General features: G+C 55.1%; 2 protein-coding genes across 4 annotated transcripts in view; both read right to left on the bottom strand.

Annotated features, from left to right (window-relative positions):
• Positions 1-6,526, bottom strand: part of GAA (glucosidase, alpha; acid) — a 16,893-nt gene extending 10,367 nt beyond the window's left edge. The window contains exons 1-6 of one of the 2 annotated variants that reach the window (XM_010856283.1): positions 6,450-6,526; positions 3,165-3,686; positions 1,815-1,960; positions 707-872; positions 528-624; positions 6-52 (exon numbers count right to left, since the gene is read on the bottom strand). In XM_010856283.1, the coding sequence (XP_010854585.1) occupies positions 6-52; positions 528-624; positions 707-872; positions 1,815-1,960; positions 3,165-3,671 (963 nt within the window). In that variant the 5' untranslated portion in view covers positions 3,672-3,686; positions 6,450-6,526. The other variant, XM_010856284.1, reaches the window with a different exon arrangement.
• A 1,201-nt stretch (positions 6,527-7,727) lies between these two features.
• Positions 7,728-9,794, bottom strand: part of CCDC40 (coiled-coil domain containing 40) — a 44,029-nt gene continuing 41,962 nt past the window's right edge. For both annotated transcript variants that reach the window (XM_010856281.1, XM_010856282.1), the window contains 2 exons: positions 9,479-9,637; positions 7,728-8,526 (listed from right to left, as the gene is read on the bottom strand). In XM_010856281.1, the coding sequence (XP_010854583.1) occupies positions 8,281-8,526; positions 9,479-9,637 (405 nt within the window). In that variant the 3' untranslated portion in view covers positions 7,728-8,280. The remainder of the gene's footprint in view (positions 8,527-9,478; positions 9,638-9,794) is intronic.

Below are 9,794 nucleotides of genomic sequence, written 5' to 3'. Positions count from 1 at the left end.
ATCCCGCCTGTCGACCTCCAGCTGAGGGCTGGGCTGGGCTGCAGGACCACATCTGGAGGAAGCAGCCTTGGGGCTCAGGGGCAAATACTCACCCCCCTTCCCCAGGGCCTTCAGCGCTGCACCAATGGGCCAAACACCTGCTGGAGAGGTCCTCCCGCAGGGAGCCGGGGGACCCAGGACAGTCACTCTGAGCCCAGCTCACTGAGAGACTTGGAGCAGGACAGGAAGGTGCTGAGCAGCCTGAGGCCCCCCTTTTTGGCCTCAGTCCCCCTCCTCACATCAGAGGTCTCACCTTAGGGGCACCGAAGGATAGAGCTGGCAGAGGCCATGGCCCACTGCTCATTTCTCGGAGAATGTACAAGGCCCAATCCTCTGCCCCCTCCTCTGAGACTGCAGCCTGTCAGGCAGGTACAGAGAGCCCCAGCGCCCTCAAGGTAGGAGGGGGTGTAGCTGCACCAGGGAACCCTGGCTGGGGGCGAAGCAGAACTGGCCAGAAGATGTGGAGGGCCCCAGTGCCCTGTGCTTACCCATGGCATTGCTGTTCAGCAGGAAGACCCCGTGAGCCAACCCGCCATCCTCCAGGACCAGGTAGAAAGGGTGAGATCCATACAGGTTCACGTTGGGCTGGGACATGGCAGACACCCCACTTTACATCCTGGCCCATGAGGCCCCTCTGATCCCAGACCCCCTTCTGCTACCCTTTTACCTCAGGGGCGATGTCCCGGTTCCAGAGGGTGATCTTGGTCCAGTTGGTGCTGAGCATCAGGGACCCAAGGTGTTCGGCAAGGCCTGTGATGTGCTGGGATGGCAGGGAGGTGGACAGCTGCAGAAACTGGTCCGCAAAGAACAGGGGGGCCACCGTGGTGTTCAGCCTGCCAGAAGAGTCCAGGTGGCCTCACATGAGAAGCTGACAGCTCCGTGAGCCCTGACCACAAGCGGCTGCTGCCCAAAACCCTTCCAGTCCTGGGAGTTGTGGCTCTGAGTACCACCTCCCCAGGAGGGCCAAACTGCTCCCAGACTTCACGGAGCTGCCCAGCCAGAGGCAGTTAGGGCACTCCGAGGCTCCACAGGGTCAAGAGAAAGGATGAGACAAGTTAATAACCGCAGTGTCTGGTAAAATGATATGTGCTGTGTGCTGTCCTCAGTCACTCAGTTGTGTCTGACTCTGTGACCCCGTGGACTGTAGCCCGCCAGGCTCCTCTGTCCATGGGGATTTTCCAGGCAAGGATACTGGAGTGGGTTGCCATGTCCTCCTCCAGGGGATCTTCCCGACCCAGGGATCAAACCCAGGTTTCCCACATTGCAGGCAGATTCTTTACTGGCTGAGCTACTAGGGAAGCCCATATTGATATGTACTATGTGCTAAACAAATAAATAATAAAGCAGAGTAGGGGGTATTGCCTGGAGTGGGGCTGCTCCTTTAGACTGGACAGGGTTTCTCAGCCGAGGCACTGCTGACGTTTGGGCCAATCCCTCTGTGTTCTGGGCCGTCCTGGTGCTGTGGGGAACTGGATGGAATCCCTGCTTCCCCGCCTTGGTGGTGACAATGTCTCCAGCTGTTGCCAAGTGTCCCCCGGGGAAAATCACTCCCAATGGGCCTCCCTGGGGTGGACAGTGTGAGTGGGGGGCCTTTGAGAAGGGGCCTTTGAAGGCCTGGGTGCAGGGAACCGTGAGCACCAGGGCCCCCGGGGGCCACGAACAGCAAGGAGGCCAGAGCAGGAGGGTGGACCACAACAGGGTCAGGGACAATGCTCTCCAGCTCCCTGACCCTCCCACCCAGACTGGGGTGGGGGGCACAGAGGCTAGGCACTCACAGCACCCGTCCGTCCAGCTTCCGCCGCACGACCACCCCAAAGGGCTCCTCCGAGAACTCCACGCTGTAGAGTGTGAACGGCGCCTGGCTATAGACACGCGGGGTCTCCAAGGGTACTTCATAGCGTCTGTTGGCAGGATCTTTGATCTAGAGGACAAGAATAGTGTCATGAGGCCCTTGGTGGCTGGCCGCCCCTAACAGCTGTCTACTCCATCCTTCACCCTCCAGAGGAGGGAGGAGTCAGTTCAAGTCCCAGGGCGGCCGCACAGAGCCTGGAGGTGTGGACAGACTAGTCCACATCCCTGAACCTCAGATTCCTATAGAGCCAGGAGAGCACCTCGTGTGGGCTGCCAGGTAAAATACAGAACACCAGGAAATCTGGGTTTCTGACACACAATTGTTTTTAGTATTAGTATGTCCCAGATATTCTATGGGACTTACTTATGCTATAAAAAAAAAAGACTAATTCCTTAGTTATCTGAAATTCAAAATTGTATTTTTATTTCCCGAATCTGGCAACGGTTTTCGGCCTGGCATTCCTAGTCACAGGGTGAATGAGAAAACCTAATTAGATCACCCAACCATTGTCTGGGTACACAGTCATCGCTCAGTAATTCACGGCTGTTGTTAATTACTTTGTTAAAATAACTGGGTATTACTGAACTGCGTGCTGCAGGCTCTCTCACCTTTGTGTCTGGACATTCATTCAGTTGACAAGTTTTTACCAAGCGCCTGCTATGTGCCAGACACTGTCCCAGCGGCTGGGAATAAATCGAACAAGAGGCCCTGCCCTCAGTGCCTGGGATCCCACCCCCCACTGCCTGGAATGTCCCCCTTCCTGCCTCCTGCTTTAGGTCCCAGCTGGGATGTCACTTCCTGGGGGGGAACCTAACCTCTCACCACCTCACTTTAAGCCCTCCCCTCTAGAACACTCCTAGAGCCTGCCAGTCACTGTCTTAGTGACCCACTATCCCCTGAATGTAGATGCCAGGTCTGCTCACACCCAGACTCTGGGTGAGGGTACAGTACACATCTATGCATAAATAAACACCCCATAGAGTCCGTCTTCAGGCTTCCCTGGTGGCTCAGATGGTAAAGAATCCACCTGCAATGCAGGAAACCTGGCTTCAGTCCCTGGGTTGGAAGATCCCCTGGAGGAGTGCATGGCAACCCACTCAAGTATTCTTGCCTGGAGAATCCCCATGGACAGACGAGCCTGGCGGGCTACAGTCCATAGGGTCTCAAAGAGTTGGATGTGACTGAGCCACTAAGCACAGCAGAATCCATCTTCATCCACTGTCCACACAACTCTCTCTGCCCCTGCCCAGCCCCTGGCCCCCATCCTGCCCACCGTGAAGTGGAGTCGGCTCTCGGTCTCCATCAACATGTCCAGCCTCAAGGTCATGATGTCCTTGGGGAAGAAGGTCGGGACGGCACGGGTCAGGGTGGCTGTGTACCCTGTCTCAGTGGTGGTCAGGTTCTCCAGCCTGTAACTGGGGTAGCTGGGAGGGAAGAAGCACCAGGGCTGCCCCATCTGGGCATCCGGAGGCCGCTCTGCAGGCATGTAGCAGCAGCCACGGGCCTCACACTGCTGCGGGGTGATGCCCTTGTCTGGGGCGCAGTCGAAGCGGCTGTTGGGGGGCAGGTCGCACTGTGTAGGTGCTGCCCTGGGGCTGCCACGGCATTCTGGGCTGCTGGCTCCTGGCTGGCAAGCTTGGTGAATCTCGTCTTGGGAGAAGCCTCGTAGTTCTCGGGGGACCACCTCCAAGTCATGAAGCAGGATGTGCCCCAGGAGCGCCAAGGAGAGGAGGGTGCAGACCCCCAGCAGGGGGCGAGAGCATGGTGGCCACCTCATCATGGGTGGACAGTGGATCTAGGAAGCAGGCAGACAGAACAACCAGGCTCAACAGGACAACAGGAGGGAATGCCCAGGACCTCAGGGGACTCTCAAAGCAGCTTCCAGACTTGAACTTGGGGCTGGCCCAACAGCGCCCAGGGCAGAAGTGAGTGAGGGCAGACCTGGGGCAGGGAGGAAAAAGGGAAAGGAGAGAAAAGTCCCAAACAGGGAGTTGCAGAATTCTGCGCATTGTGAAGTCTTCTAATATGTCACAAATTAATGCATCTAGAATGTCTGTCCAAATGACTTAATGATTAACAAAGACGAAATAACAAAATGACTTAACAAAGATCCACGTGACAGATCAAGCGGAACAAGTTCCCACAGTAGATGGAGTAAGTCCCACTCTTGTATGAGGATTGTGGCTGAGGTGATTAGGTCTTGGCCAATGGGGCGGAAGTGCACCCTCTCTCTGTCCCTCTCTGCTGACCTGGATGTGGATACAGTCTCTGAGGGGTCTTGGGCACCACAACCCAGGGCAACACTCAGGGACGGCCAAGCACAGGAGAGAGACCTGGCCCCCAGGACTTGGCAAGGGGAGCCCCTCCTGGCCCCTGCTGTCAGGTGTGCGAGAAACCTGCCCATGTGGGGTCTGGTTGTGGGTCTCTGCCATAGCCACTGCACTGGAGCCTCGCTCTGGTGACTCTGGTGCTAAGACTGTTATCACCTGCATCTTGCTTATCTTTATGTAAGGAACATTGTTTGTCCAGCTCCCCTGAGGATCAGTAGCCATGGATATGGGACTAAATATGCAAGGATTTTACTCAGAGAATCCTTTTTATCTGCTTGAGACAAAATGGGGAGGTTGGCAGAGAGGCTGAGACCACCCACATGTACCCACCCTTTTGACCCCACAGGAGAGTGGTGGCTCCCAGAGCCCCAGACTGTTATGCAGGTTAAAGAAGGTTGGGCAAGGCCATGGTGCTGGGAGTCCTCAAGCCAAAGCTGGTCCTTAGAGGGGTCCAGGTCTCCCAGAAGAAGCCTGCCCTAGTGTTAAGGGCCAGGAGGTGGCCCCTTGCAGAAGATAGCAGTGATGATTTCAGGGCACAGGAGCTGAACCTCTGTCAGCAAAGCTCCTTGTGGCAGGAGGTCTGTAAGCTGCTTTCTCACGGCCTCTGGAAACATGCAGATACTGGTGGGGGTGGGAAGAAGTCACCCACCGTAGAAGTGCACCCACGTCATTGAGAGTCTGAGCCTGTCCCAAACACAGACCAGTCAGTCACCTGGAACATTCTGGCCACCATACTTCACCAGTATGTTAGGTGTAAGAGCAAACACTTCCAACACCAAAAGTGTGGGGCTTTTTCACACTCAAGTCAATTCAATTCTGACAAGAACTACTGGATTAGCAAAGACCCTACAGGTTGAGGGCTCAGTCCCATGAACTTCCCCCACCTCAGACGCTAACTGCAAGTTCCAGACTGTCACTTCTGACCACGTGGCTATCAATTTCCAGGGTTCACACAACACCCCTCACCTCAGGTTCAATACCTGGCTAGAACAACTCAGAACAACTCACAGAACTCAGGAAAGTACTTGTTTATTATAAAAGATACAACCTAGGAATACCCAGAGGGCGGTATGGAGAAGGGGTGCTCAGCTTCTATGCCCTCTCTGGGCTGGCCACCCTCTGAGCAACAAAATGTGTTCACCAGCTTGGAAGTTCTCTAAACCCCAACTAGTTTAGGGTTTTATTATGTAGGCACGAAACGATGAGATCACTGACCACTGGTAATTAACTTAATCACCAGCCTCCTGAGGCCAGGTGAAAGTTCCCACCCTGGAATCCTGCCTTGGTCCTTCTGGGGACTAGCTCCCATTCTGAAGCTGTTTACAAGCCCCCAGTCATCTCATTAGCATGAAACAGACATTCTTATCACCACCAAGATTCTAGGGTTTTTAGGAGTTGTGTGTCAGGAACTGGAGACAAAGACGGGATAAATATAAATTTTTTATACCACACAGTGTACCAGCTCCACTTGACTCTGCCAGACACATCTGTGATGGTGATTATTCAGAAACTTGGGGAATTCAGAGTGGAAGGTCTTGGCCCTTCCCACCCAGACTTCAGAAGTTGAAGAGGTGGCCAGTGGCACAGTCAGGGCAGCACCCCATCCCTTCCCTGTTTCCATTTTACAGACAGGGAAGACAGCCTAGAAGAGGGAAGAGATCCTACAATGGGGAAGGGCCACACTCATGGTGCTCGACAATTTAGAGAGAAAAATGGGGAAGGACTGACGGTCAGTAGGTTAAGTGGCGCCCCGGAGGGACTGTCGCCTCGTTTTCTGGGCTATGACTTTGAACCATTGCTCCCCAGGCCACAGTGGTGGTACGGACAAGCTTGGTTCAGAGCCCAGCTCCACCACCGGCAGAGGCAGCTGAAGGATTTTAAACCTCCCGTGCCTCAGCTTCCTCCCTGTGAACGTGGGCAAGGACAGCCTTCCTCGCCCAGCTCGGGGGCAGTGAGTGGGTACCGTGGAGCTTCCGGGGTCCCCATGTTACCGAGATCACTGTCGTCACTGCTGACCGCTGGCGCGCGGCCCTGGCACGATGACCTCAACTTCTCCAAAAGGAAAGCACTGACAACCAACCCTTCTATCGATCGACCCCTCCCTTCTCGGGCTTGAAGACTTGCTGGATCCGCCCCGCCACCAGTCTGTGGGGTTGCCGCGGACCGCCCCGGCCCCGCCACTCGCTGGGACCACCCGCAGCCCCAATCCAGCTGTCGGGCCGGCTCACCTCCGCGCACGCGCGCCAGCCGCAGCGGCCACCTCGGGATCCAGCGCCCGCGGCGCAGTGGCGGTGAGTCACGTGACAGTTCCCTGCGCAGGCGCTCTTGATGAGTGCTCATCCCCGGTCTTGCGCCCTCTGGTCGTGGGGCGTGCAGGGGCATCCTCGCCCTGTTGGCCTCGGCGCCCCTGGAAAGTGAGAGGGGCCCAGTGGCCATGCACACTGCAGGAGAGAGGGCTCTGGGGAGAGGTCTGGCCTCACCTTTTGCGATCCGGGGAGGGTGCGACGCCCCCGAGTGAGCGAGCTCTCCGCGTTCTAGAGCCCACCAGGCCACTCCAGAGGCCTGACTGTGCGAGTTTATCACCCAGAGGCCGAAAATGTGGAAGCAACTTAAACTTCTTCTGAAAGGAAAATGTCATAACCCATAAAACCGACTGTCATGAAAATGTTCAATGACACGGTACTTTTCGTACAGTGAGAAAAGGCTGTTAGGAGGAGCAAGCTTGTACTGCAAGAAGCTAACACAACATTGTAAAGCAACCATGAGCTAAGTTGCTTCAGTGGTGTCTGATTCCTTGCAACCCCATGGCCCGAGACCACTGGGCTCTTTTGTCCCTGGGATTCTCCAGGCAAGAATACTGGAGTGGGTTTCCACGCCCTGTTCTAGGGCATCTTCCTGACCCAGATATCAAACCTGCATCTCTTCCATCTGCATTGGCAGGCAAGTTCTTTACCGCTAGTACCACCTGAAGTGAAAGTGAAAGTCGCTCAGTCATGTCCCACTCTTTGCAACCCCATGGACTATACAGTTCATGGAATTCTCCAGGCTAGAATACTGGAATGGGTAGCCTTTTCCTTCTCCAGAGGATCTTCCCAACTGAGGGATCCAACCCAGTTCTCCTGCATTGCAGGCGATTCTTTACCAGCTGAGCCACAAGGAAAGCCAAAAAATACTGGAGTGGGTAACCTATCCCTTCTCCAGGGGATCTTCCTGACCCAGGAATCCAATCCAGTGCAGGTCTCCTGCATTGCAGGCAGATTCTTTACCAACTGAGCTGTCAGGGAAACCAGCACTGCCTGGGAAGCCCAAAGCAACTATACTCCAATGGAAATTAATAATAAAAGAGGAGCAAAATTTTCAAGTGAAAAGTTGGATCCTGTGACCCTGTCAGGTGGAACCAGGCACAGAAAGCCCCACACAGCAGTGTCAGAGTGTGATTGAGGGCTTCCCTGCTTCTTTGTGGGGTTTGTGTAGAATAAATACACTTTTTCTCGCACATTCAGAAAAAAAATTTTATTTTCCTCCTGAAACATTTAAAATTATCTTATAGAAAATTTTCCCTTTAAACTGCAGGGAAGGCATAGGTACCAGGTGCTTGGGAGTCAGAGTGGAGGGGGAGGCGCCCTGGGTGGACGAGGACTCTGGAGAAGTGGGTAGACAAAGGGAGGTCTGTGGTCACACACCTGTGTGATCTCACCTCAGGCTTTAGGCCTCCAGACGCAGCCAGGGATTCACATCCCCCTGGACTTGCTCCCATAAGTTGGGAATCTGGATTTAACCCATGCTGGAGGTGCGGGCAGGAGCAGAGGCCTGTATTTCCAGTTTTACTAGGAGAAGTTAGCCCAACGTGGGCATGCAGGTTTGTGTTCACTGACACTGCCTTTGCAAGTGGAAGACTCACCAAAATGGAACCGCAAACGCAGGGATTTCCTACAAAAAATTCCTACAATGCCACCCTGTCTCTCTTAAATGGTGTCATTCTCTGAGGGTAGGAAGATTCCAGTTCTGATGACACACAAGACTGGTCTCCTCCTTGTGGGGGTTGGGGATTGGGGCTCTCTAGGACCCGGATGACTCCAGCCTTTTGTCGATGGACTGGCTGACCTTGAGCAGGGCCTCTTGGAACTGGGGGTACTCTTCCTTCACGTGGTGGAGGATGGTGCCGATGCTGACCAGCCTGTCATGCAGACGCTTGAGCTCCATCAGCAGTGACTGCTTATTGCGGAGCATGAAGACGTACCGCCCGTCCTTCACGGCCTGCAGGTACTTGAGGCGCGTCTGCAGGGCCACGAGCTCAGAAAGATTCTTGGGAGGGACAAGAGACCCCATGTCAGGCTATGCGTGTTCAAAAGAGGACACCTGCTGGCCTGGCACGAACTCCGACTCAAGGATGCGCCAGTGGAGAGCTTGGCAGATCCAGGGGAAGGGGCTGATGGACCCGCCCTCACCCACAGTCCAACCTACCGGGTGCCCACCACACCCATCTCAGTTGATCGGGCCCAAACACTGCAGCCCTGAGTGACCCTTGCCTTCTGCTCACACCATATTGAATCCAGCAGAAAATCCCAGTGGAGCAGCTTTGAAATGACACACGGAGTCTGATGGCTTCTCACTAGCCTGAGGCTACCCTGGTCCATGCATCCTTCTTAAGAACTATGATGGCCTAAGACAGGTCCTGTGTCCACTCTTGGCCCTCACATTCCACACTCATCATGAGAACCAAATGATTGCAGTGATCCCAAGCCACTCCTCACCACCCCATCCCTGAGGGAGCAGCCCATGGTCACGGTGCTGCCCCCTCCAAGCCTTGCAAGCCTGGGGCCTTGGGCAGCCTCCACTCCTGCTGTACCTGGGGGTGCTCAATCCCTTGCCTCCCCTTCAAACTTTGACTCAAATGTCACTTTCCCTGTGTGGCCATCTCAGACCACCCTCCTTCCTAGTGCTGCCCGCATCCACCCAACACCCCTTCTGTGCTTCCTGTTTCTCCAGAGTTATCTGTCACCATCAGAAATGAGGTATCATTGTGCTTATTAGTTTGATTATCTGTCCTCCAACCCTCAGAAGGTGACCTCAGGGAGGGCAGGGGTTTTCACCTTTTCTGTTCACTCTACCCCTGGCACCCAGGACAGCGCTGGCGTGGAGCCTTCACGAGCAATGTGAGGTGGACGACAGCAGTAGATTGCTGTGATCAGCCTGGGCTTAGCTGGGCCAGAGCAGGCCTTGTTGCTGGGTTCCTGTGGCCCTGGGGCTTGCCTACCTGTCGCTTGAGGGTCGCCAGCCGGTTCAGCTCAACTTCAAGCTCGTCGGCCTCAACCTGCATCCTTGACAACTGCTCCTGTTTCTCCAGGAGGGAGTCACTCATGGATTTTTGAGATTCTTCCAGTTCCAGGATGGTTTGGGTGCACTCCTCGGTGGCCTGGGGCGGCGGGGCGGGGGGGCAGTGGTGAGACAGGAGCATCCTGGGACCCTGCCCCCAGTTATTCAGCGGACAGAGAAGAGTCAGGCAGGGAGGACCCCCAGGACCCTCTATGCACACAATCTGGGAGGATTCCAAAGCTGGGGTGTAGGAGAGT

This window comes from Bison bison, unplaced genomic scaffold (assembly GCF_000754665.1).
Source record: "Bison bison bison isolate TAMUID 2011002044 unplaced genomic scaffold, Bison_UMD1.0 scf7180017864371, whole genome shotgun sequence".
Lineage (NCBI taxonomy): Eukaryota > Metazoa > Chordata > Mammalia > Artiodactyla > Bovidae > Bison > Bison bison.
The sequence above is the reverse complement of the archived record's forward strand: the minus strand, read 5'-3'. Positions and strand labels throughout refer to the sequence as shown.